The sequence below is a fragment of the Myxine glutinosa genome, chromosome 11, assembly GCF_964187855.1.
Source record: "Myxine glutinosa chromosome 11, kmMyxGlut1.1, whole genome shotgun sequence".
Classification (NCBI taxonomy): Eukaryota; Metazoa; Chordata; class Myxini; order Myxiniformes; family Myxinidae; genus Myxine; species Myxine glutinosa.
The window spans coordinates 69,239,766-69,267,423 of record NC_136271.1 but is presented as its reverse complement, the minus strand read 5'-3'; the positions used below and the strand labels follow the sequence as shown (position 1 = coordinate 69,267,423).

Sequence of the window (27,658 nt, the reverse complement as noted above, 5' to 3'; positions counted from 1 at the left end):
CTAACCCCCCCCCCCCTTGATAGGGGGAGAGCCGACCCCCGAATCTGCAACAATATAATATATATATTGTTACGTGCTCCTCCCCGAACCCCTGGTCACGATGTTCATCCGAGCCCCGAGAGGAGCCATGACAGAAAAATATGTTATTCTGTATCAGAAATCAATAGTGAAACCACACCAATGATTATCAACAAACAAATATTGTATTAAAAATCACACCAGAATAACGGTACAACAAATAGCCATCAAAAGTACACTCCATACATCTTATGATGGTACCATCAACTATCATATGATAACTCACGGTGTTCCCAGTGAGTGGAAAAAACCTTCCCCAATGTCTCTATATTCCCGTCCTCAAGACGAAGTTCACTCGCTCCAGCGATCGCTAGAACAATGTCCGATCGAGACCAGAATCCCGTGCGGATGGCAAGGGCAGTCGCACCGCCGAAGCAGCTCTCAGGCGTAGGCGGTCGAAGTGACGCAAAAGTCACGTGGTCCAAAACCAAAGGCAAACTCGCGGCGGAATGGGAAATCCCAAAGGCGCCCTCCAGGTATGAACATTCACTGTTCAGTAGGCAAACCGCAACTCAATCTCCAAACTCAGCGTTGCGCACACACATCCCCGACAGATGACAGGATGGTGAAAAAACTGACGCATAGCCAAGACCTTTTGATGAACAAAGCGCGAGGGTCAAAATGGCCGATGGCTCTTACTTGAGCCGACACGACCCGGCAATGATTCTTCGGAATCGCAACGCCCAAACCTGACCACGCAGGTTTTTCAATTCCCCAGCGATAACACCTATCGCAAGAACTCCTTCCAAGGAAATTCAAAGTTCACTCGCGACTTTCATTCGACAACGCTCGCTACGGAGCTGGAAGCTAATCGCTTCTTGTCCGGCTTCACTCACCACGCCTTTTTTCTCCCCTTCTTCTCCGTCTTCCGGTTCCCGATCCCCAAGGTGTCCCCCAAGGTTCAGTTCTTGGCCCACTCCTCTTCATCCTGTACCTGTCCCCCCTTGGTCACTTAATCCGCCGTCATGGTCTCCAATTCCACTGCTTCGCCGATGACATCCAGCTTTTCATCTCCACCAAGTCCATCTCCACCACCACCCACTCTATCCTGACAAACTGCATCACTGAAATAAAATCCTGGCTTCAAATCAACTTCCTCAAACTTAACTATGATAAATCTGAAATAATCATCATTGGCCCAAAAACGCTCACCAAATCCACCCATAACTTTGCCCTCAACATCGACGGTTTCCCAGTATCCACCTCCCCTCACATCCGGAATCTTGGCATCATCTTTGACCAAACCCTCTCCTTCGACAAATACACTAAACAGATCACAAAGACAGCCTTCTTTCACCTGAAAAACATCGCCCGTCTCCGTCCATCCCTCTCCTCCACGGCTGCAGAAACCCTCATCCACGCCTTCATCACCTCCCGTCTGGACTACTGCAACAGCCTCCTCTATGGTTCACCCTCAATAATCACCAATAAACTCCAATACATTCAGAACTCCGCTGCCCGTCTACTCACCCATTCCCGGACCCGTGACCACATCACCCCCCATCCTTTATAAGCTTCACTGGCTCCCCATCCCCCAGAGAATCCAGTACAAAATCCTCCTCTTGACCTACAAAGCCCTCCATAACCTGGCCCCATCCTACCTGACTGACCTCCTCTCCAGACACACTCCCACCCACAACCTCCGCTCTGCTGGTACCAACCTCCTGACCCCCCCCCCCCCCCATCCGGACCAAATTCAGATCCTGGGGGGACAGGGCCTTCTCCATCGCTGCTCCCACCCTCTGGAACCCACTACCTCACACCATCAGAGACTCCTCCTCACTCACCACATTCAAAACATCACTCAAGACCCACTTGTTCAACACTGCATTCAACATTTAACCCACAGCATTTAACCCCTGACTATCTCCTCTCCTTCTCCTTCCTTTTGCTTTGATTATTTACCTATTGATTTTTGTCTTTTTGCACTTGTTTTTTGTACTCTGTCAAAGCGCCTTTGGGCTTCTTGAAAAGCGCTATATAAAATAAGTGTATTATTATTATTATTATTATTTTATATATATATATAGATAGATATATATATATATATATATATATATATATATATATAAATGAAAATTGCGAAAGTAGAAATGAAATCATGAAAACTCCTCATGGAAGTTGTGTCACTGTATAAATACCCGTATGAGTCTCAAGGATTTCATTTATACACAAATAAGTCCCACATTGGGTATTCATATACTTCAGTTGATGTCTAACTCACCGATGAGCAACGTTCACATTAATTCGGGCCTGATGGAACTGACCACATAAAACTGCCTTTCTGGTGCAGCAACCAGTGCATACCTACTTTTGGAAGAGACAATAGTACAATTTTTCATCCATCCAACCGATTTGGAGATAAAAACTCACTATATAACTCAATAGCTGACCAAGCTACCAACTGAGTGATTCTGCTGCTTGATGGATAAAGATGGGGCAGCAACGAATCCCTGATAAATGATCTGATCTTCAATAGCCCAAACTGTCACAATGATACATTTGGGGTAAAGTGATTCTTGATGTCTCCACCTAACTTTGTGGTACTGCAAATGGGGTGAAGGATCATTTGCTGGACTCAAGTCCTTCAACAGTTTGAGCTCTTCGGGATTCTGCAGGCAGACTTGCTCCAAGCCCACATACAACTTGTCTATTGTTGAATGTGCGTTTGATTGGCAAGTCATTATATGCTGCAGTTACAGTTGTTTTTTATTTTGGTTTTTTTTTTTTGTATACTGAATCGAGGCTCGTGAAAGAGCTAACATTAACTTCACAAACAAATCGACCAGACAAACAAAATACACAAAAAGAGGGAGCGGAAGACAAGATGGGGAGAAAAGGGGAAGCACACAAACACAACATCCGAGAGCAGGGAGATGTGTGGAAGGGAGAGGGCCCGGGGGGAGGAGGCGTGGGAAGGGGGGGGAGGGAGGGAGAAGTATAAAGCACAAGGACACCAAGGACTTCGAGGACAAAAGTTGGTATTTCAAAAAGTGGAATTGGGGTAAAATTAGCGGGGGTAGAAAAGATCAAGGTTTTGGATGGGGGAAGATAAGAGATGGTGGTGAACAGCTGTTTTAAAGACTTGGAGGGTGGAGTGGGATTGAAGAGAGTGAGGGAGTTTGTTCCAGAGGTGGGAGAAAAGAGGAATGAAGGAGTGAAGGTGAGCAGAGAGTCTTGATTTTGGCAGTTTAACCAAAAGAGGGTTGCAGGCAGATCTTGTGCGACCTGTAGGAATATTTGCGGGACAGAGCCCAGAGAGAGCTGGGGGGGCAAGGCCAGAGAGGAGTCGGTAGAAGACGGAAAGACCACCAACCTGCCTGTGGTGAGTGAGTGAGAGGCCCTTGGAGTTAGCTTCATCGCGGGAGATTCCAATGATTCTGAATGCTTTGGTTTCAACAGCGTGAAGGTGAGCTAGGTGTGAGGCAGGAGCACCAGCCCAGAGGGGAGAGCAGTATTCCATTGAGCTGCAGATGAAAGCCTTGTATGTGGTGAGGAGCTCAGGTGTGCCAAGGAAGGACTTCGCACGACGGAGGATGCCCAGTCGGCGACTGGCTTTGGAGGCCAGATTTGAAATGTGGTTTTTCCAGGAAAGATCATGGCAGATAGTGAGACCCAAAAGCTTGAGTATCATGGTACTGGGATGAATTGGGCCTCGTTTTCACAATAGATGAACAATGTCACCTGATGGATGTTTCCTGCAAAATATGCCATTCTCGGAAAGACTTCAAATATTGTGTCGGCCGACACTTCCATCACCGTCGCCATTGCATTGATAAAATGAAGTCATGAGCTATGTTGAGTCAATGAGATCCATCTACTTTCACACAATGGACATTGCAATGCAAGTTGCACACAACTTACATGATATGCAAGTCTTATGGATTAGATAAAATTGTGACACTATTAATTTGCATGGTCGGAATGATACTATGATGATTGACCTTTCTACATTGCATACCAAAGTATTAATTACAGCTGGGTATACAAGATTCGTTTGTTGCTCTTTAACGGCCACTGTTAACCCACCTTGTGGGGTCGGTTGGGGGAAGCTTGGCCCAAATATTTCACGAACCGGCCTTGTCAGGCTTGCCATTCGAAATTAGGACAGGAATTTGGAATTCGGCCATGGTGCCGGCGATACTCGCCTATCCTTTGCGAAGGACACCATGGGATCTTTAATGTCCACCAACCCATGCTGGCAGACAGAACTCCCGGTTTAACGCCCATCCGAGGGACGGCACACACATTGATGAATCGCTCTGCCTGTGAAACACCGAACTGAAAGTTTATAGCTGGGTCGGAATTCAAACGCAGGATAGACAGCTTCGAGGTGAGTGTGCGTACCTCTAGGCCATCCTGTCAGCCCTTGGGCATACAAGATAAATGGACATATTCAAGAAATAAAACTGGAGAGTTAAGAAGAAAACCTTCCTCACACAGTCTTGAGAAACAAGCACATGGGCGGGGTCTGCAAACGGCAAATTTGATTGGTCGAGATGGTGTAAAATGGTGTAACATTTTGTATGTATTCTTTGTACAGGTAAACGAAAGGGTTTTTGAAAGTTCCAAAAATGTGATTAGTGTTCTACAGTGTTCAAGTATATAATTCAATTGAAATAAAATAAAGATTTTAAAGGTTGTAGAAGTTTGGGGTTTTTCCCGTAAATTTACAGCCGTTGTTGCGGCATATTTTACATCACCTTATTTTAATTGGTTCTTTGTGCACGTTTGTGTCCTTTATGACGTCCTCAAAACAGTCCGTTTCCTGTTTGGAATGATCCTCAATTTTGTTGGATTGCCGGACAGGCAGACAGAGTAAAAAAAAAATCTCACTCCTGTCTGCGCATGCGCGCCAGGGAGGAATTCAGAGACAACGTTCTGCAAAACTAGATTCGTTTAACGATTCATGTTCCAATTATTGTTCAAAATAAAACATTCAATTGAAATCAAGTTGTTCCTCGATCGTAAACCAATGTTTGTAGACAGACAGACAGGACAGCCAGACAAAGTGAACCAAATGCTTAACCCTGCTTTTCTCTTTGCGTGCGCGGGGTCAACGTACTGAAAGCCTCGAGCGTCATCGACCCTGAAAGGTCATAGACCGCACATCTCACTCGAGCGTTTATAGACCGACATAATAACAGTTAGCAATACACGATTATCGACAGGTTTTTGTCCGATCACATTTGTCAGGGAGCAACTTGGTGGTGGTCAGGAAAAATGCTCCCTGCTCTCACATGAGTAGTAGCTTTACTTCCTAAACCAGCCGACACCTGGGGATTGGTAGTTGGAAGGTGTGAGCTGAGTCAGCATCATGGAGTGGAGGCCAAGACATTCATGTCGGAGCAAACAGCGAAGGGAAGTCCGTGCACCGCTCAGAAATGAATCTGAAGAGCCACGGTGCCACCAACAGCCATAATATTAAAGGCGTTTACGCACAAGCGACATGCATGCCCGGGTCATTGAAAGCGCCTTTTGACTTTTGTACGCACGAGGCAAGGCTCGTCAAAGGGGAAATAAAGGGGAAAATAAAGGGGAAAATAAAGGGCCGAGAATGGAAGAAATCAAAAATCGAGGCGGGATGCTGCAAGAAAATGGTGACGGAGGGGATCGCGAACCGGGTTTCGGAGACAACAAAGTGACGGCTGTGGCTGTCGGACGTTATATGTGGAATGGAGTTCGACCTGAGGCTGTCGTGTGCGTGACTAAACACCTACACGTTCCCACCCGCTAAGTGGCCACGTACGACGGGTAGTTTTCCGCCGATCTTCAACGGTCGTTGGATGCCACAACGAGCCCGCTTCGAATGACATCAACGCAACAGCCTTCGTCGGGTTGCGTTGCCCCAAGTTACACGCACTCAAACACTCCCTCGATTACGGTGTGGGAAGAGTGCTGGAACGGGGATGCGACACGAGTGTGAAGAGCAGAGAAGTCTTTGTTTTGATTAATTTTGTTGAACATTTTAAACACGTTCGCCCCAAAATGACTCGATTGTGTAGGACGAGTCATACAGTATGTGGGGCGTCCATGTGCCAAGCAAGACAAGTCAATGTTTAATATTTTTCTTTAAACAAGTGTACCTAATAAATTAGTAATAAAAACATTTCCTTCGAAATTATGAGTATGACAAACTTCGGTGTTTCTTGGATCATTACCTGTCATTCCAAGACTTTTTGAATGCCCCACACAAGCCATTTCCCCCTAAGATGGATATCTCGCAGATCGACATTATACAAATGATCTTTCCCTTTACCGCTGGTATCTCAGAGGTGGGTGGCGGTTCGTGTGCAGCCACCCGGCTGCTGGTTGCATCAATTTTCAGTGGGCGCGTCTGCCGCTGATGCAATGCCCCTCTATAACCAGTTATCTGGTACTCAATTTTCCGACCTCCGAAGGATGACAGGCTGAGTCAACCCCACCTGGCTTTAATTCAACGGGATTCGAACTCAGGACCTTAGGATCCCAAGCCCGCCGCCCTAACCATTAGGCCAACACCAGGTGATATCTCAGAGGTAAAACACTGTTATCTTCATCATAATTAATTATATTTTTTATTTATTTATAAATCCCATGCCGGTTACCCATCGGTACCCCTCTCTGTGAACAAGCGGCCTCCATCGTAGTGAGAAACCGGGGTGAGCATAGCTCTCGTCACTGGGGAAGCAGTCGGCGTGGTCGTCCATCACAGATGATTAGTGAGTGAAGCTTAGTGCTTTGGCATAATTTTCGAATCAAGACGGGCGGACTGCCATCATTTGTGCCCAGCTCAGGCTCGATGCCCCACGCAGAACCCTCCGGAGCACCAAGCTGCGCGGGAACGATTTCTGGGTGGGGAAGGCGAGGGCGAAGCCACGAGCGCCGTCTCGCTTGGCAACTGGGGGTCATCGAAAGTATTAAACACCGTATGTAGCAATATGTCCGCTGGCTGAACATGCGCACCGATACCTATACATATATGCATGCGTGCAGGCAGTCTGTATATATGTGAGTAGCAGTCAGCTTGCTGTCTGGCACAATCCCCACCCCACTCCCCCTGATATTAGCACCTGACGTACGAGGACGATGCTGTGTGTGGCATGATGAGTCCTGGAAAGGCACAACATACACTTTACCTGGCACGTCGTGCCTTGCCAGGACTCTTACACATGGTATTTGGGTCGTAATAGCTCGTAGATCCGTCTGTGAGCCTTATTCCGACGAGGCGCATGTCCGATCTCTGGACGTGGTTATGCGTGTATGTACGTACGTACGTACGTATGGCGGGACCGCGGCGTGCATTGCACGGGATGGGACAGGCGATGGAGAACGAATCGACGCTATGCCTATGGAAGCCAAAATAAATACATAAATTAAATACCGAGGACGATCGGAATCCTGAATCGACCAAGAGCCCTGGGTCTGAAGTGTACTCGTTGCCATTATAACGAAAGCACCCTTCATTCCCTCGGCTGGGTGGATGGGACGATGGCGTGCCCGACCAAAGAGGGGTAAGGGAGGTTGCTGACTGAAAGATGCATGGCCGCACTCAAAATGCGTTTAATGAACGAGCCAGGTTTGTGAAGGAGAGTCGGGAACAAAAACGAAGGGATAAAATTTTAGAATGACGGAAATGGGAAAGGGAATGGGGGGTGGGGGGGGGGGGGGGAGTGGTATACGCTGAGGAGAATAACGGAGAAAAAAAAAAGTAGTACGATAGGGCAGTAGGGGGGTTGAGTGGTTGTAGGGAGGGAGGGGGAGTGTTGGGTGGTTGTGGGGAGGGGTGTGTTTTGCCGTTGGGTGGTTGTGGGAGAGGGGGGTTGAGTGGTTGTGGGAGAGGCGGTTGAGTGGTTGTGGGAGAGGAGGGGTTGAGTGGTTGTGGGAGAGGGGGGTTGGGTGGTTGTGGGAGAGGGGGTTGGGTGGTTGTGGGAGAGGGGGTTGGGTGGTTGTGGGGGAGGGGGTTGGGTGGTTGTGGGAGAGGGGGTTGGGTAGTTGTGGGAGAGGGGAGTTGGGTGGTTGTGGGAGAGAGAGGGGGGAGTTGAATGGTTGTGGGAGAGAGAGGAGGGTTTAGTGGTTGTGGGAGAGGGGGTTGGGTGGTTGTGGGAGAGGAGAGTTGGGTGGTTGTGGGAGAGAGAGGAGGAGGGTTGAGTGGTTGTGGGAGAGAGAGGGGGAGGGTTGAGTGGTTGTGGGAGAGAGAGGGGGAGGGTTGAGTGGTTGTGGGAGAGAGAGGGGGAGGGTTGAGTGGTTGTGGGAGAGAGAGGGGGAGGGTTGAGTGGTTGTGGGAGAGAGAGGGGGAGGGTTGAGTGGTTGTGGGAGAGAGAGGGGGAGGGTTGAGTGGTTGTGGGAAAGAGAGGGGGAGGGTTTAGTGGTTGTGGGAGAGAGAGGAGGGTTTAGTGGTTGTGGGACAGAGAGGGTGGGTTGAGTGGTTGTGGGAGAGAGAGGGGGGGTTGAGTGGTTGTGGGAGAGAGAGGGGGGTTGAGTGGTTGTGGGAGAGAGAGGGGGGTTGAGTGGTTGTGGGAGAGAGAGGGGGGTTGCGTGGTTGTGGGAGAGGGGGGTTGGTTGAGTGGTTGCGGGAGAGGGGGGTTGGTTGAGTGGTTGTGGGAGAGAGAGGGGGGTTGGTTGAGTGGTTGTGGGAGAGAGAGGGGGGTTGGGTGGTTGTGGGAGAGGGGGGTTGGGTGGTTGTGGGAGAGGGGGGTTGGGTGGTTGTGGGAGAGGGGGGTTGGGTGGTTGTGGGAGAGGGGGGTTGGGTGGTTGTGGGAGAGGGGGGTTGGGTGGTTGTGGGAGAGGGGGGTTGGGTGGTTGTGGGAGAGGGGGGTTGGGTGGTTGTGGGAGAGGGGGGTTGGGTGGTTGTGGGAGAGGGGGGTTGGGTGGTTGTGGGAGAGGGGGGTTGGGTGGTTGTGGGAGAGGGGGTTGGGTGGTTGTGGGAGAGGGGGGTTGGGTGGTTGTGGGAGAGGGGGTTGAGTGGTTGTGGGAGAGGGGGTTGGGTGGTTGTGGAAGAGGGGGGTTGGGTGATTGTGGTAGAGGGTGGTTGGGTGGTTGTGGGAGAGAGGGGTTGGGTGGTTGTGGGGGAGAGAGAGGGGTTGAGTGGTTGTGGGAGAGAGAGAGAGAGAGAGGAGTTGGGTGGTTGTGGGAGAGAGAGAGGGGTTGAGTGGTTGTGGGAGAGGGGGGTTGGGTGGTTGTGGGAGAGGGGGGTTGGGTGGTTGTGGGAGAGGGGGGTTGGGTGGTTGTGGGAGAGGGGAGTTGGGTGGTTGTGGGAGAGGGGGGTTGGGTGGTTGTGGGAGAGGGGGGTTGGGTGGTTGTGGGAGAGGGGGGTTGGGTGGTTGTGGGAGAGGGGGGTTGGGTGGTTGTGGGAGAGGGGGGTTGGGTGGTTGTGGGAGAGGGGGGTTGGGTGGTTGTGGGAGAGGGGGGTTGGGTGGTTGTGGGAGGTGGGGGTTGGGTGGTTGTGGGAGAGGGGGATTGGGTGGTTGTGGGAGAGGGGGATTGGGTGGTTGTGGGAGAGGGGGGTTGGGTGGTTGTGGGAGAGGGGGTTGGGTGGTTGTGGGGGAGAAAGGGGGGGTTGGGTGGTTGTGGGAGAGGGGGGTTGGGTGGTTGTGGGAGAGGGGAGTTGGGTGGTTGTGGGAGAGGGGGGTTGGGTGGTTGTGGGAGAGGGGGGTTGGGTGGTTGTGGGAGAGGGGGGTTGGGTGGTTGTGGGAGAGGGGGGTTGGGTGGTTGTGGGAGAGGGGGGTTGGGTGGTTGTGGGAGAGGGGGGTTGGGTGGTTGTGGGAGAGGGGGGTTGGGTGGTTGTGGGAGAGGGGGGTTGGGTGGTTGTGGGAGAGGGGGGTTGGGTGGTTGTGGGAGAGGGGGATTGGGTGGTTGTGGGAGAGGGGGGTTGGGTGGTTGTGGGAGAGGGGGTTGGGTGGTTGTGGGAGAGGGGGTTGGGTGGTTGTGGGGGAGAAAGGGGGGGTTGGGTGGTTGTGGGGGAGAAAGGGGGGGTTGAGTGGTTGTGAGAGAGAGGGGGGTTGAGTGGTTGTGAGAGAGAGAGGGGGGTTGAGTGGTTGTGAGAGAGAGAGGGGGGTTGAGTGGTTGTGAGAGAGAGAGGGGGGTTGAGTGGTTGTGAGAGAGAGAGGGGGGTTGAGTGGTTGTGGGAGAGGGGGTTGAGTGGTTGTGGGAGGAGGGTTGGGTGGTTGTGGGGGAGGGCTGGGGGTATACGCTGAGGAGAGGCATCGAGCTCCGCGAAGTGCGATGACGTGCCGCGTCGTGCGTCGCACTTGTCAGGGATCAGCACCCGAAGCTCCGTGGGGTTCCTGGTTCTCAGCACGCCGCCCACGCCTCGCCTCGTCTCGCCTCGTCTCGCCTCGTCTCGTTTCGTCCTAACTCTCCCACCCATCAGTCCGTACATTATTATACCGGTCTCCCGGCGGTTCCTCCCCAGCGCTCCACGATCCACCGAGAAACGCCGGACAGCACTTACTATAAGCTCCGGGGCCCGACGCCAAAATCCTTGCTGCAGACACGATCAGGGCGAGAATGAGCGCCAGTGCCGAGGTCGAGGAGCACGTCACTTCCATTCCCGTGCTCAGGCAACCTCTCCCGGCGACTCGCGGGCACATCTACTCAATCGCCGATGCGACAACCCGGCTGCATGGTGCGGCCCAGGCCGTGGCGCCGCGTCTCAGCCGCTCCTTCCCACAAGCGCTTCCGAGAGCCCTTAAAAATGGGTTCCTCTCCCCGGAGGGCGATTACCGCGGTGCCGACGCACCGACGCGCGTTCCGCTGCTCCGCATCAGCCCAGGCGAGCCTCGTCACTCTGCAACTGTTTCACTTCGACAAAAAGATGGGCTTGCAAGGCAGAGCGAGGCGGGATGGGATGGGATGGGATGGGACAGGACGCAGCATCTCCAGCGATAGTCCCGCTTTCCTCATTAAGATGCTGAGCAGCGGAGAGCGCGAGCAGCCACCGTGCTGACGCAAGTCCAGCCCCCTGAGAAGCCCCGCCCCCTTTTAGCGCAAAAGACCCGCCCCCTTTTAGCACCACATTGAACGCCCTCTCCAATTGTCACGTTCGTACGGCTCGTCTCTCCAGACAATATTCCGGTCGTTTATATCTTCACATTATATATATATTATATCCCAGCGAGTACAGAACAAAGGGGCCATTGTGTATTCATGGTTTCGGTTTTTAATGAATCCCATCCGTCTCCACCTGCAATTCATTTCCGACACGACTTATTATATTCCTCTTCATTTCCGACCAACGAAACACGCTCTTCTTCCTAATCACCTTTACTTGTCTCGTACTCTCTTGCCATCAATCTTACGCCTTCGTACTCTACCTTGGTGATGCATCTCGCTTATTCGCTCCTTTTCAAGCCACCACTCGACCCTCCACTATCCAGTCCCCACCAACCACCGGGTGACGCCCCGCCCACACGCGTGGAAGCAACCCTGACGCCCCGCCCACACGCGTGTGTAGTAATCCCCGACGCCCCGCCCACACACGTGTGGAGTAATCCCGACGCCTCCCGCGCGTGACTTCTGGAATAAATCCCCCGCGGGTCCCATTCATATTAATAAAATGGGAACGCAACAGACTTCCCCCACTGTATATAACGTCGGTAGTGATTAAATGAACGACAATCGATACATCATTACGTCGTAAGCGGAAATTGTGCATAATCGGCGAAAACACCTGCTCCAGTGGAAGTCTCACCTGCGTGGAATCCTAAAAGTGTCACCTGCACAACAAAAAAATTAATCCACATTGTCGCAAAATTGCGAAATTTAACGCATCGCCACCACCACCTATGACAACCTGAGCCTTCATACCTGCTGCACAGCCACACGATGGTTTCCCGCCTTCATTTGTGATCATTGACTCGTCGCAACGTAAACCGATATTCTATGTCGGACTCTCCTGTCGCAACGACGGCTGTTCATCGGAAATCCCAAAGAAAAACCCATCAGGATTCGACCCCGGGAATCATGTCCGGTCCGACCATAAACACGCGCACACACAAGCCCGGAAATTGGAATGTGGACCCGGGTGTGCGGCAGCATGCACGAATGCACGATGATCCGTACGTTATAATCAAAGTGATTCTCATAATCAACACAAGAACATGGCTGTCTCGAAAATATGTCTGTTCTCGCCTCGTCTCGTTCGTTTACTTGGTTCCATGGAATTTGCAATTTAAAAAATGTCGTCATTGCGAATTAGTACGTTTTGGAACGTGACCCTTGTACGGTGCTGGCGAAGGACGTACCTGCGCTGTGCCCGGGACGGTCCAGCAGGCGATTGTGGTTCGACGTTAACCCTCAAGTCTCAAAATATGGATGAACTCTACGACAGGAGATTTTGACTTCCTGCGAAACACACGGGGTTGGGGGGATAACCCGGCAATATTGAGGGCCCGCTTCGCCCCCCATACCCACAACACAGGGGGGTGGGGGAATAACCCAGCAAGGTTGAGAGCCTCCCTCGCCCCCAAACCCAAAACACACGGGGTTGAGGGGATAACCCAGCAATATTGAGGGCCCGCTTCGCCCCCCATACGGCCATACCCACAACACAGGGGGTGGGGGGATACCCCGGCAAGGTTGAGAGACCCCCTCACCCCCCAGACCCACAACACAGGGGGTGGGGGAATAACCCGGCAAGGTTGAGAGCCTCCCTCGCCCCCAAACCCAAAACACACGGGGTTGAGGGGATAACCCAGCAATATTGAGGGCCCCCTCGCTCCCCATACCCACAACACAGGGGGTGGGGGGATACCCCGGCAAGGTTGAGAGACCCCCTCGCCCCCCCATACCCACAACACAGGGGGTGGGGGGATAACCCGGCAAGGTTGAGAGCCTCCCTCGCCCCCAAACCCAAAACACACGGGGTTGAGGGGATAACCCAGCAATATTGAGGGCCCCCTCGCTCCCCATACCCACAACACAGGGGGTGGGGGGATACCCCGGCAAGGTTGAGAGACCCCCTCGCCCCCCCATACCCACAACACAGGGGGTGGGGGGATAACCCGGCAAGGTTGAGAGCCTCCCTCGCCCCCAAACCCAAAACACACGGGGTTGGGGGGATAACCCAGCAATTTTGAGGGCCCCCCTCACCCCCCATACCCACAACACAGGGGGTGGGGGGATAATCCGGCAAGGTTGAGAGCCTCCCTCGTCCCCAAACCCAAAACACACGGGGATGGGGGGATAACCCAGCAATATTGAGGGCCCCCCTCGCCTCCCCATACCCACAACACAGGGGGTGGGGGTATAACCCGGCAAGGTTGAGAGACCCCCTCGCCCCCCAGACCCACAACACACGTGGGTGGGGGGATAACCTGGGAAGGTTGAGAACTCCCCTCGCCCCACCCCCCCAAACCCAAAACACACGGGGGTTGTGGATAACCTGGCAAGGTTTGATAGCCCCATTCGCCCTCCAAACCCACACAAGTTATAGCAGCGATTTCGAGGTTTAAATCCAACCCTGCCCTGCCCGGGTTAAAGATAAGGTAACCAATGTCAGGTAAATTACGTCTGCGGGATGGCACTTGATACAGACGCCATAATTATGGTCCGTGTCACGACTCCTCGCTTTACCATCATAGTCCTCTACTCCTGACATTTCGGTTCCCACGGCTCCACCGAGCAGGAGTCCATATATCAGGGTTCAAAACCCAAAAATAAACGTTCACATAAGGGCGTTTCGTATTGGGCAAATGGCAATTACATCGTGGAGCAAACTCGGTGGGTTGGCAGGCGATAAATCGCATGCAATCTCAACACATGCAATCTCAACTCCAGGTAGGGCTGGAGTGTACCACCTTGCAAGGTTTCACAATTTCAAGTTTTCAAAATCTCAAATTTTCATCATTTCAAGATTTAAAAATCTAAAATTTTCAAAATTTAATCATTTCAAGATTTCAAAATCTCAAATTTTCAAAATGTCATCATTTCAAGATTTCAAAATCTCAAATTTTCAAAATTTCACCATTTCAAGATTTTAAAATCTCAAATTTTCAAAATATAATCATTTCAAGCTTTCAAAATCTCAAATTATCAAAATGTCACAAAGTTAAGTTTACACACTCTCAAATTTTCAAGATTTCACCATTTCAAGTTTTCAAAATCTCAAATTTTCAAAATTTCACCATTTCAAGATTTCAAAATCTCAAAATCTCAAAATTTCACCATTTCAAGATTTCAAAATCTCAAATTTTCAAAATTTCACCATTTCAAGGTTTCAAAATCTCAAAATCTCAAAATTTCACCATTTCAATATTTCAAAATCTCAAATTTTCAAGATTTCACCATTTCAAGATTTCAAAATCTCAAATTTTCAACATTTCACCATTTCAAGATTTTAAAATCTCAAAATTTCACCATTTCAAGATTTTAAAATCTCAAATTTTCAAAATATAATCATTTCAAGCTTTCAAAATCTCAAATTATCAAAATGTCACAAAGTTAAGTTTACACACTCTCAAATTTTCAAGATTTCACCATTTCAAGTTTTCAAAATCTCAAATTTTCAAAATTTCACCATTTCAAGATTTCAAAATCTCAAAATCTCAAAATTTCACCATTTCAAGATTTCAAAATCTCAAATTTTCAAAATTTCACCATTTCAAGATTTCAAAATCTCAAAATCTCAAAATTTCACCATTTCAAGATTTCAAAATCTCAAATTTTCAAAATTTCACCATTTCAAGATTTCAAAATCTCAAAATCTCAAAATTTCACCATTTCAAGATTTCAAAATCTCAAATTTTCAAAATTTAACCATTTCAAGATTTCAAAATCTCAAAATCTCAAAATTTCACCATTTCAAGATTTCAAAATCTCAAATTTTCAAAATTTAACCATTTCAATATTTCAAAATCTCAAATTTTCAAGATTTCACCATTTCAAGATTTAAAAATCTCAAATTTTCAAAATTTCACCATTTCAAGATTTCAAAATCTCAAAATTTCACCATTTCAAGATTTCAAAATCTCAAATTTTCAAAATTTAACCATTTCAAGATTTCAAAATCTCAAATTTTCAAAATTTCACCATTTCAAGATTTCAAAATCTCAAATTTTCAAAATTCCACCATTTCAAGATTTCAAAATCTCAAATTTTAAAAATTTCACCATTTCAAGATTTCAAAATCTCAAATTTTCAAGATTTCAAGATTTCACCATTTCAAGATTTCAAAATAAAATTTTCAAAATGTCACAATGTCAAGATTTCAAAATCTCAAATTTTCAAGATTTCACCATTTCAAGATTTCAATATCTCAAATTTTCAAAATTTCATCATTTCAAGATTTTCAAAATCTCAAATTTTCAAAATTTCATCATTTCAAGATTTCAAAAAAACAAATTTTCAAAATATCACAATGTCAATATTTCAAAATCTCAAATGTTCAAAATATCACAATGTCAATATTTTAAAATCTCAAATTTTCAAGATTTCACCATTTCAAGATTTCAAAATCTCAAACTGGCAAAATTTCACCACTTCAAAATCTCAAATTTTCAAGATTTCACCATTTCAAGATTTCAAAATCTCAAATTGTCCAAATTTCACCATTTCAAGATTTCAAAATCTCAAAATTTCAAGATTTCACCATTTCAAGATTTCAATATCTCAAATTGGCAAAATTTCACCACTTCAAGATTTCAAAATCTCAAATTTTCAAGATTTCACCATTTCAAGATTTCAAAATCTCAAATTGTCCAAATTTCACCATTTCAAGATTTCAAAATCTCAAAATTTCAAGATTTCACCATTTCAAGATTTCAAAATCTCAAATTGTCCAAATTTCACCATTTCAAGATTTCAAAATCTCAAAATTTCAAGATTTCACCATTTCAAGATTTCACAATCTCAAATTGTCCAAATTTCACCATTTCAAGATTTCAAAATCTCAAAATTTCAAGATTTCACCATTTCAAGATTTCAATATCTCAAATTGTCAAAATTTCACCATTTCAGGAATTCACAATCTCAAATTTTCAAGATTTCACCATTTCAAGATTTCACAATCTCAAATTTTCAAAATTTCACAATCTCAAGATTTCACAATCTCAAATTTTCAAAATTTCACCATTTCAAGATTTCAAAATATCAAATTTTCAAATTTTCACCATTTCAAGATTTCAAAATCTCAAATTTTCAAAATTTTATCATTTCAAGATTTCAAAATCTCAAAATGTCAAAATTTCACCATTGCAAGATTTCAAAATCTCAAATTTTCAAAATTTCATCATTTCAAGATTTTAAAATCTCAAATTTTCAAAATTTAATCATTTCAAGATTTCAAAATCTCAAAATGTCTAAATTTCACCATTGCAAGATTTCAAAACCTCAAATTTTCAAAATTTCATCATTTCAAGATTTCAAAATCTCAAATTTTGAAAATTTCACCATTTCACGATTTCAAAATCTCAAATTTTCAAGATTTCACCATTTCAAGATTTCAAAATCTCAAATTTTCAAAATATCACAAAGTCAATATTTCAAAATCTCAAATGTTCAAAATATCACAATGTCAATATTTTAAAATCTCAAATTTTCAAGATTTCACCATTTCAAGATTTCAATATCTCAAATTTTCAAAATTTCATCATTTCAAGATTTCAAAATCTCAAATTTTCAAAATTTCATCATTTCAAGTTTTTAAATCTCAAATTTTCAAAATATCACAATGTCAATATTTCAAAATCTCAAATGTTCAAAATATCACAATGTCGATATTTTAAAATCTCAAATTTTCAAGATTTCACCATTTCAAGATTTCAAAATCTCAAACTGGCAAAATTTCACCACTTCAAAATCTCAAATTTTCAAGATTTCACCATTTCAAGATTTCAAAATCTCAAATTGTCCAAATTTCACCATTTCAAGATTTCAAAATCTCAAAATTTCAAGATTTCACCATTTCAAGATTTCAATATCTCAAATTGTCAAAATTTCACCATTTCAGGAATTCAAAATCTCAAATTTTCAAGATTTCACCATTTCAAGATTTCACAATCTCAAATTTTCAAAATTTCACAATCTCAAGATTTCACAATCTCAAATTTTCAAAATTTCACCATTTCAAGATTTCAAAATATCAAATTTTCAAATTTTCACCATTTCAAGATTTCAAAATCTCAAATTTTCAAAATTTTATCATTTCAAGATTTCAAAATCTCAAAATGTCAAAATTTCACCATTGCAAGATTTCAAAATCTCAAATTTTCAAATTTTCACCATTTCAAGATTTCAAAATCTCAAATTTTCAAAATTTAATCATTTCAAGATTTCAAAATCTCAAAATGTCTAAATTTCACCATTGCAAGATTTCAAAACCTCAAATTTTCAAAATTTCATCATTTCAAGATTTCAAAATCTCAAATTTTGAAAATTTCACCATTTCAAGTTTTCAAAATCTCAAATTTTCAAGATTTCACCATTTCAAGATTTCAAAATCTCAAATTGTCAAAATTTCACCATTTCAAGATTTCAAAATCTCAAATTGTCAAAATTTCACCATTTCAAGATTTCAAAATCTCAAATTTTCAAGATTCCACCATTTCAAGATTTCAAAATCTCAAAATGTCAAAATTTCACCATTGCAAGATTTCAAAATCTCAAATTTTCAAAATTTTATCATTTCAAGATTTCAAAATCTCAAAATGTCTAAATTTCACCATTGCAATATTTCAAAACCTAAAATTTTCAAAATTTCATCATTTCAAGATTTCAAAATCTCAAATTTTGAAAATTTCACCATTTCAAGATTTCAAAATCTCAAATTTTCTAAATTTCAAGATTTCAGAATCTCGAATCAGGTTAGGGTTGCGGCCAAAAAGCGACAGCTCACAGATACGTTGCCACTTTGCGTATTTATAAATAAAATAAGAAAAACGATTTGATGTGAATTAAACACGATTACATGACTGCACAAACATATTTGATTAATGCACGGATTTAAAACAAGAAAGGGTTTGAAGCAATTAACTTTGGCCATATTATATATACTGCATAAAATCGTGTACAGAAATACCTTCTGTAGAGTAGGACAACATGGTGTCTTTGAGGTCGAGCTGGTGTTTCATGTTTCAATCTTCACTGACGGCTGTTAGTTCGATTCCCATGCACTCTCACCAATGCACACTTGGCAAATGTGTTGAGTGTGCCTAATGTTACGTGGTCCTCCCGGTGACTATCTGGTCTCGGTGACCCCCGGACCGTGAGAGGAACTCCGCCAGAAAGATCTATGATTTATACGCTTTCGTAACACAATCAATATGAAAGACACAACAATTCAAGTCAATAAGAAACCCCACACCAAGGATCCGGATTCATCAATAATATATTCCCCAATCAATCAACAACCATCAATTAATCAATCACCAATATTACTAATATGGCCATCTCATGTATGTCCCCCCTTTCCCCACTCACGACCCCTCAATGGTCACTGTCCCTCACAATGTCTCTGGGCCCCTCCTGGCCAAGGTGAAGGTCGACTTCTCCGCACACGGGCGGTTGAACAGACCCCTGGCTGACGTGCTCCAAACGTGCACGTCACGTACCGGGAACTACTGCTGCAGCACCCTCCTCCTTGCACAGCCAAGCGGGCAAAAGCAAAGCGCGGCTGGCAAAGCGGGGTTGGTGCGACCAAAGGTTGGTGCGACCAAAGGCCAAAGGTGCGACCCGTACGCGTCCTTGTAGACGTCGAGGCGAACTGTGCCGGACGCTTGGTTCCGTGCACGAACCCCCGGCAACTTGACGTGTAATCGGTAATTACCCTGCGCAGGTAACTCCTTTCGCTAGACGGGCTTTCAAACGCAGCGTTCCCCACGCTGCTCAATATCGACACCGCTCGCGTCGGAGCTGGGCGAGGAAGAGGAAGATCGCCGCTTCTCCCGGACCTCGTGTCTTTTTTCTTCTTCCGGTTCACTATCCCGTTTCCGGTCTCCTGTTATCCGGAGCCTCTCTAACCCTTTAACCACAACGACCTTTAATAGAATAAACATTAATAAGCAATGACATGAATAGTAACTCCTCTAAATCTGGGATCCGTAACACTAACACCTTTCAATATGAGTTGATCGAGGCATTTGTCCTGCAATGGATTGAAGTGGGCGATTTTGAAGTTGAGATCGAGGATAGTAAACAAGACAAAATGTTACTGTGTACTAGTGGTGCCAATGCTTGGAAAAAGCAGGTATCCATGCCAGAATAATTACTCAAAAGGCCAAACTCGATTATGACTTCGAAGGTCATTTCCAAGCTCAAAAAGGTCGAAATGGATATTTTCTGATTTCTCAATTAGACCAACACATAATATTATCTCCAAGCAAAAGTACCCATCTCTGGTGATGGAAAAAGTTTCAATGGTGGTGCAACATCAGGTGGTGGAGGTTGGATTTGTCTAAAAAGAGGGCAAAATATATCAATTTTAAAATGTGTGTTACTCCATGAAGATCAGTATTAAATCTACTTTAACCCAGATGTTCATGTTGATTTTAAAGGAAACGGCCGCCTTGAATTATTAAAACCTTGAATTGAGGAATTATAATTAATTAATTGACATATTTGGGAAAATTACACTGCTCCTATGGTTGGCAGCGAGTGCCCCGGAAGCAGTAACGGAAAGAGAGTGGCAATTACATGTGGGAAAAATGGCATGCTCGGCAAGAGTCGCCCTGATAGCTCAGATGGCAGATCACTGGTATGGTTCACCAGAGGACATGGGTTCGATTCCTGGTCTGGGCATGCAATTTTCCCACATATGTCAATTAAATATATACATATTGTTACAGTCGCCATGTCCAGATAACTTCAGACGGGTACGGCGAGTCCCGAAATGACCACGATAGCCCTTTGTACCATTAACCTCTTGCCGGCCACCAAGTCCAGAGCAGCAGTATCACCATAACCGGTGAGGTTATATACAAACGAGTATTGTGCTGGCAGTCACGTGACAGATGTTATTAATTGGCTGAGTGGAACCAAGTCATGTGACCGCAATCTTATCCAAAGCCCAATCTTGAAATCAACTGATCACACAGCTGCCATATACCACAGTTGCGAAAAGCAGCATAAGCAGGAAAGGCATACAACATACAAGTGTGTTTTATACACATATTAAAAGTAAAGCACATACTCATAATATATATATACAGTCACGTGAAAAAGTAAGTACACCCCATGTAAAGTTTTGACTTTTTCAACATATTTCAACATACAGCTATTTGATCTTCATTTCAACAATATTGATATTGATTTCAACAATGACAGATAATGGTGATATAACATAACAAATATCATGAAACATTTACATTTTGTAGTCCATTGTATAATTTAAATAAACATAAATGCAAATTTCACATGTGGAAAAAGTAAGTACACCCCGAAATTTATCACTACTTCAAATACCAAAAATTAGAATCAGGTGCACCAGCTCAGGTGCAAATGATTAGAACATCGTTAGAGCGGATCTTGGAGGAACCTGTCTTATTTAAACCTCAGACATTTAGTTTGGTTTGCTCTTTGTTGTTGAAGTGTGTGGCATCACCATGCCGAGATCAAAAGAGCTCTCTGAGGCCTTCAGAAAGAAGGTTATAGATGCCTACGATTCTCGCAAGGGATTTAAAAAGATCTCCAAACAATTTGAAATCAATCATTTGACTGTCCAGAAGATCATCTACAAGTGGAGAAGATTCCAAACAACTGCCAACTTGCTCAGGCCAGGCCGGCCCAGCAAGTTCAGCCCGAGAGCAGACCGCAATATGCTGAAAGAAGTCTCTAAAAACCCCAGAATGTCATCACGGGACCCTCGGGTAGCTCTTGCCACTGTTGATGTCAAAGTGCACGAGTCTACCATTAGAAAGAGGCTGCACAAATTTGATCTACATGGGAGGTGTGCCAGGAGGAAACCTTTGCTGTCCAGAAAGAACATCAGGGCAAGACTAAAGTTTGCCAATGAACACCTAGGCAAAGACCAGCACTTCTGGAACAATGTGCTCTGGACAGATGAGTCAAAGGTAGAGCTATTTGGCCACAGTACCAGAAGACATGTTTGGCGAAAACCAAAGACAGCATTTGACCACAAGAACCTGATACCAACTGTAAAGCATGGTGGTGGAAATATTATGGTTTGGGGCAGCTTTGCTGCATCAGGGCCTGGGCAGCTCACCATCATCGAATCCACTATGAATTCTTCATTGTACCAGAGGGTGCTTGAGGATAATGTGAGGCCATCTGTCGGAAAGTTGAAGCTCAACCGAAGGTGGACCTTGCAACATGACAATGACCCTAAACATACCAGTAAATCCACCAAGGAATGGCTGAAAAGAAAGAAATGGAGGGTTCTGGAATGGCCAAGTCAAAGCCCGGATCTAAATCCCATCGAGATGTTGTGGGGGGATTTGAAATGAGCTGTGCATGCAAGAAACCCCTCAAACATCGCACAGCTGAAAGAATTCTGCATGGAGGAGTGGGCAAAAATTTCTCCCAGTCGATGTCAGAGACTGGTAGACAGTTATAAGAAATGCCTACTTGAGGATGTTTCTGCCAAGGGGGGCAATACCACCTATTAGAGCCAAGGGTGTACTTACTTTTTCCACAGAAGGAAATGGCATCTGTACATTTTTTGTTGAATAAATTATTGCAAAGTCAATTTTTCATTGTTTTTTGTTCAAATAGATCACCTTTATCTATAGATACTGTTTAAATGAAGATCAACTATCGATATGTCCACATATGTTAAAAAGAATAAAAAAACATTTCATGGGGTGTACTTACTTTTTCCACATGCGAAATTTGCATTTATGTTTATTTAAATTATACAATGGACTACAAAATGTAAATGTTTCATGATATTTGTTGTATTATATCACCTTTATCTATCAATATTGTTGAAATGAAGATCAAATAGCTGTATGTTGAAATATGTTGAAAAAGTCAAAACTTTACATGGGGTGTACTTACTTTTTCACGTGACTGTATATATGTGTGTGTGTATATATATATATATATATATATATATATATATATATATATATATATATATATATATTGTTGCGGATCTCTAACGTCGGCCTTCCCCTTACCAAGGGGGGATTAATCCCCTTACTCTTTTTACTAGCCGACGCGATCCGGGGCTATCACGTTCCTTCTGGTCGGCGTTAAATAGGGTTGTAAGCCGAATTCTTATTACCTCAGTACTAACACCGGCCGTGAAGCAATGAAATAACCCCACCCTAACCACGGTTTCAGTGGACACGCCGAGCGATAGCGAGCCGCGATCGGGCCGTTAACGGGAACTAACCCGATTGGAGCGGTTCCAAATCGTGCCACTTTTACCCAATTGAGAAATCACGAAGACGGTCGATTCAGGAAAGACAGGAAGAACAGAGTGGTTTATTTACAATTGCATGGGAAGGAAGAGAAGAGAAGTACACACAGGGCAGCCTTCAATACAGTCTTAACTTATCCCTGGACACAGGCCCATTCACACTCAGACTCAGATTCACACGGGGGTTGGCGATGGTCGGGTTGAGGGTCCACCGATGGTGTCCACAGCTCGCTCCTGTCCCCGACTCGTACCACGAAGGCGATGAAGATGGTAGACGGCAGGCAAGATCTCCGCATGTCGGAGGTGCGGATCGGACAATTATATGGGGGGGGGGGGGGGGATCGGTAAGCTGGGCGATTACACTCGCGTACATAATAGATGTACCAGCGCCTTATACGCGCTCCCGGTATAGTTCGATACAATGCGCCACTTCCACAAGTCCTCTACAATGCGCCGCTCCAGCAATGCTTTCACAATGATGTCACCAAGACGCCTTTTCCAATCGACCTTGCACAACGATTGCAGTTGTGTCAGTCCTTCAGACCTCTCCCTTCTCAATACTTGTCACAGCGCGTCTCTACTCATAACTCAAGTCCTGCGACCTCACGAGTGCCTCTCCCTTCTCATAACTCAAGTCCTCTAACCAATAATGCAATGCGCTCCAACCAAGTCCAAGTCCTCTCCACTGCCGTATGCACGCGAGTCCTTCATGATGCGCATAAGTCCTTCAGAGGGCTTTGTGCGCTGGGTTATATAGCGCTGCCCAGCGAACCCTCTCGAACCTCTAGCCACACCCTGTCAGGTGATGTCGCCTCAGCCCTGATTGGCTGGTGGCCCTTACTGTCCCCCTGCCAACCCCGATCTCAGCCTCGCTGCCGCTCCACCCCCTTTTGGGGCCCACCTCGTGTCACTGGGCTAGTTCCAGCAAACCAGCAAACCAAGAGCAGCAAACGCTGCTGGCAGCCAAAGCGCAACAACGATGAGGATCCCAAACTGCGAGCATCCCAAGCGTAACAAACTGCGAGTTGTCAAATGGGGTGCGGGATGGATTCTGCCCAACGAGGTGGAATTTGGAGGGTGGAGGCACAATGAAACGGGACCTACTCTTATTTGTTTTACACAACGCAGATGATAACTATTGGAAATGGCCTTATCTCACGTATACTAAGAAATAACTAACGTTCTCAGGTGACCTACGTGTTGCATGTGGACTAACTATGGGGGCAGAACCTTTAACCTTTATTAATAAAATATGTACACTTTCCCAGAACCGCAACAATATATGTATATATATACAGTGGAACCTTGACTTACGAGTTTAATTCGTTCTGTGACCGAGCTCGTAACTCAAATTGCTCGTATCTCAAATCAAATTTCCCCATTAAAATGCATTGAAATGTTATTAATCCGTTCCAGCCCGCCAAAAACCACACCAATTTTTTTTTAAATATACAGTATATATATAAATATCTCGCGCTTTATATTTCACCTGTATGCAGCATACAAGTTGGCAGGATGGCCTGGACTGGAGGTACGCACACTTGACTCTAAAGTCTAAACTGTCCAGCCTGGGTTTGAATCCCGACCCAGCTATAACCTGTCATGGGTGAATCACAGGCAGGGTGATTCATCAATGTGTGTACCGCTAAACTGGGCGCCCCGTTTGCGTCCCATTAGTTGTTGGATGTTAAGGATCTCACCGTGTTTTCCACAAAGAGAAGGCGAGCTATCGCCGGCACTCTGAACAAGTTGTGGCCTGGCATGGCATGAACATGAAAACATGAACATGAACATGAAATGTTCGACATGAACATGAATTTTCCAAAATAACCAACATGCGAAAACAAAAATGCAGCGCTATACGACAGAGATACTGTACGTGCACGGCAAGATAACCACGTGACCGGAACCCACCTGGCGGCGTAAACTCAAAATAACCAACATGCGAAAACAAAAATGCAGCGCTATACGACAGAGATACTGTACGTGCACGGCAAGATAACCACGTGACCGGGTGGCGAAAGCTCGTAACTCAGATCTCGGCTCGCATCTCAAAGCAATAAACCGCCCGAGCGACGGCTCGTATCTCGAAAAACTCGTAAGTTGGGGCACTCGTAAGTCAAGGTTCCACTGTATATACATATATATATATATACAGTGGAACCTCGACTTACGAGTGCCCCAACTTACGAGTTTTTCGAGATACGAGCCGTCACTCTGGCAGTTTATTGCTTTGAGATGCGAGCCGAGATCCGAGTTACGAGCTTTCGCCACCCGGTCACGTGGTTATCTTGCCGTGCACGTACAGTATCTCTGTCGTAGTATAGCGCTGCATTTTAGATTTCGCATTTCGGTTATTTTGAGTTTACGCCGCCAGGTGGGCTCCGGTCACGTGGTTATCTTGCCGTGCACGTACAGTATCTCTGTCGTATAGCGCTAATGATATATAACGCCGCCGATAATGATATGATAATTTATGATAATCTATGCAGCACGACGTGGTCCTCACGTCACACAAGGCGCCTTTGCCGGCGCAAAACGGCTCTCTCAGGGTCAAACTCGGTATCGTTTTGAGCGCACGGTTCAGACCTTCAAGAAAAAGTTTGATCGTGTTTTGTATCGATCGTGTATTTTGATCGTGTATTTTTTTTGTAAAAATCGAGCCACGCGTTCAAAAGATATGACCGGTTTTGTTCGCCGGCACGTCGGCGCTCGAATCGAATCGAGTTAAAACGAACACTGCCGTTGTCGGGTCCGTCTGAGACAACCACCGGGCCTAGAACGCTGGGACCGGTCTCGTTGGATAGGCCTGGATCAGATCTCGAAACGCTGGAAGCTGCACCTCTCTGTGATAATATTGTGGACCATGACAAGAGATCGTGCGACACGTGGTTATCATGCCGTGCAAGTACAGTATCTCTGCCGTCAACTTGTTCAGAGTGCCGGCGATAGCTCGCCTTCTCTTTGTGGAAAACACGGTGAGATCCTTAACATCCAACAACTAATGGGACGCAAACGGGGCGCCCAGTTTAGCGGTACACCCATTGATGAATCACCCTGCCTGTGATTCACCCATGACAGGTTATAGCTGGGTCGGGATTCAAACCCAGGCTGGACAGTTTAGACTTTAGAGTCAAGTGTGCGTACCTCCAGTCCAGGCCATCCTGCCAACTTGTATGCTGCATACAGGTGAAATATAAAGCGCGAGATATTTTTATATATACTGTATATTTAAAAAAAATTGGTGTGGTTTTTGGCGGGCTGGAACGGATTAATAGCATTTCAATGCATTTCAATGGGGAAATTTGATTTGAGATACGAGCAATTTGACTTACGAGCTCGGTCACGGAACGGATTAAACTCGTAAGTCAAGGTTCCACTGTATATGTATATATATATATATATATATATATATATATATATATATATATATATATATATATATATATATATATATATATAATCGTTAGATTAAATAAGACGTGGACGTAGCTTCAGGACGTCGATCTTTAATTGTCGACAAGCTTTCGACCAACAAAGGTCTTCTTCTGAGTCAGCCCCAAGTTCGACGGAAGTCGGACGGAAGACCCAAACTTGGGGCTGACTCAGAAGAAGACCTTTGTTGGTCGAAAGCTTGTCGACAATTAAAGATCGACGTCCTGAAGCTACGTCCGCGTCTTATTTAATCTAACGATTATATATTCAATACAAATGAGACGCCCTGCTCGTACTTTGGAGTTTCTACTATTTCTTACAGTTATATATATATATATATATATATATATATATATATATATATATATATATATATATATATATATATATATATATGTATATATATATATATATATGTATATATATATATATATATATACATATATATATATATATATATACATATATTATATATATATATATATATATATATATATATATATATATATATATATATATATATATATATATATATATATATATATATATACATATTGTTACGGGACCGCGGCGAGGATGTTGTTTGCCGAGCGGGATGGCCGCCGTGCCCGAACAGTTACCCCGACTAACCCGATTCCTGAACGTTTGCCGAATCGCGCCACAGATATTCAATGGGGAAAAGACTAAAGCGAAGGATGTGAAGAAGAAGAACACCAAAGCAAAAAGGTTGGAAATGCTACTAAATTTATTCCTACTATTTACACAATCAAAGAAACCAAGGAGAAGGAAGGATAATAAAATAAAATACAGAAGAGGAAAGGTGACACAGTGAAATTTGCTAGCTTATCTAAACAGGCTTTTTTTTTTTTTTTTTTTTTTTTTTTTGTATACAAGATCGAGGCTCGTGAAAGAGCGAACATTAATCACACAGAAAGACAAACCGACACATAAAACATATAACATCGGGAGCGGTAGACAAGATGGGGAGAGAGGGGGAAGGACACAAACACAACATTTGAGAGCAGGGACCAAGAGACATGGAGACATCGAGAGATCTGAGAGAGGGCGAGGGCTTTGGGGGGGGGGGGGCATGGGAAGGGGGCGGTGGGAGAGGTATAAAACATATGGACACTGCCAGGACTTCCAGGAAAGAAGTTGGAATTTCAAACAAGGTGGATCTGGGGTGAATTAGCGGGGTAGAAAAGATCAAGGTTTTGGATGGGGGAAGATAAGAGATGGTGGTGAACAGCTGTTTTAAAGACCTGGAGGGAGGAGTGGGATTGAAGGGAGTGAGGGAGTTTGTTCAGAGGCGGGAGAAAAGAGGAATGAAAGAGTGAAGGTGAGCAGAGAGCCGAGATTTCGGCAGTTTAACCATCAGAGGGTTGCTGGCAGATCTTGTGCGACCTGTAGGAATATTTGGGGGACAGAGCACAGAGAGAGCTGGGGGTGCAAGGCCGGAGAGGAGTCGGTAGAAGACAGAAAGACCACCTACCTGCCTGCGGTGAGTGAGTGAAAGGCCTCAGAGATAGCTTCATCGCGGGAGATTCCAATAATTCTGAAAGCTTTGGTTTCAACAGCGTGAAGCCGAGCTAGGTGTGAGGCAGGAGCACCGGCCCATAGGGGAGAACAGTATTCCATTGAGCTGCGGATGAAAGCCTTGTATGTGGTGAGGAGCTCAGGTGTGCCGAGGAAGGACTTCGCACGACAGAGGATGCCCAGTCGGCGACTGGCTTTGGAGGCCAGCTTGGAAATGTGGTTTTCCCAAAGAAAGATCATGGCAGATAGTGAGACCCAAAATCTTGAGCGACAGAACTTCTTGGAGAGGATTGTTGAGAAAGTAGATGGAGG

General features: G+C 45.2%; 2 protein-coding genes across 4 annotated transcripts in view; both read right to left on the bottom strand.

Moving 5' to 3' along the window:
• Positions 1-10,978, bottom strand: part of MDGA2 (MAM domain containing glycosylphosphatidylinositol anchor 2) — a 504,155-nt gene extending 493,177 nt beyond the window's left edge. For all 3 annotated transcript variants that reach the window (XM_068130811.2, XM_068130813.2, XM_068130814.2), the window contains exon 1: positions 10,511-10,978. In XM_068130811.2, the coding sequence (XP_067986912.1) occupies positions 10,511-10,649 (139 nt within the window). In that variant the 5' untranslated portion in view covers positions 10,650-10,978. The remainder of the gene's footprint in view (positions 1-10,510) is intronic.
• A 2,745-nt stretch (positions 10,979-13,723) lies between these two features.
• Positions 13,724-27,658, bottom strand: part of LOC144894189 (uncharacterized) — a 48,535-nt gene continuing 34,600 nt past the window's right edge. Inside the window, exon 3 of the mRNA XM_078786281.1 lies at positions 13,724-13,856. Within this exon, the coding sequence (XP_078642407.1) occupies positions 13,724-13,856 (133 nt within the window). The remainder of the gene's footprint in view (positions 13,857-27,658) is intronic.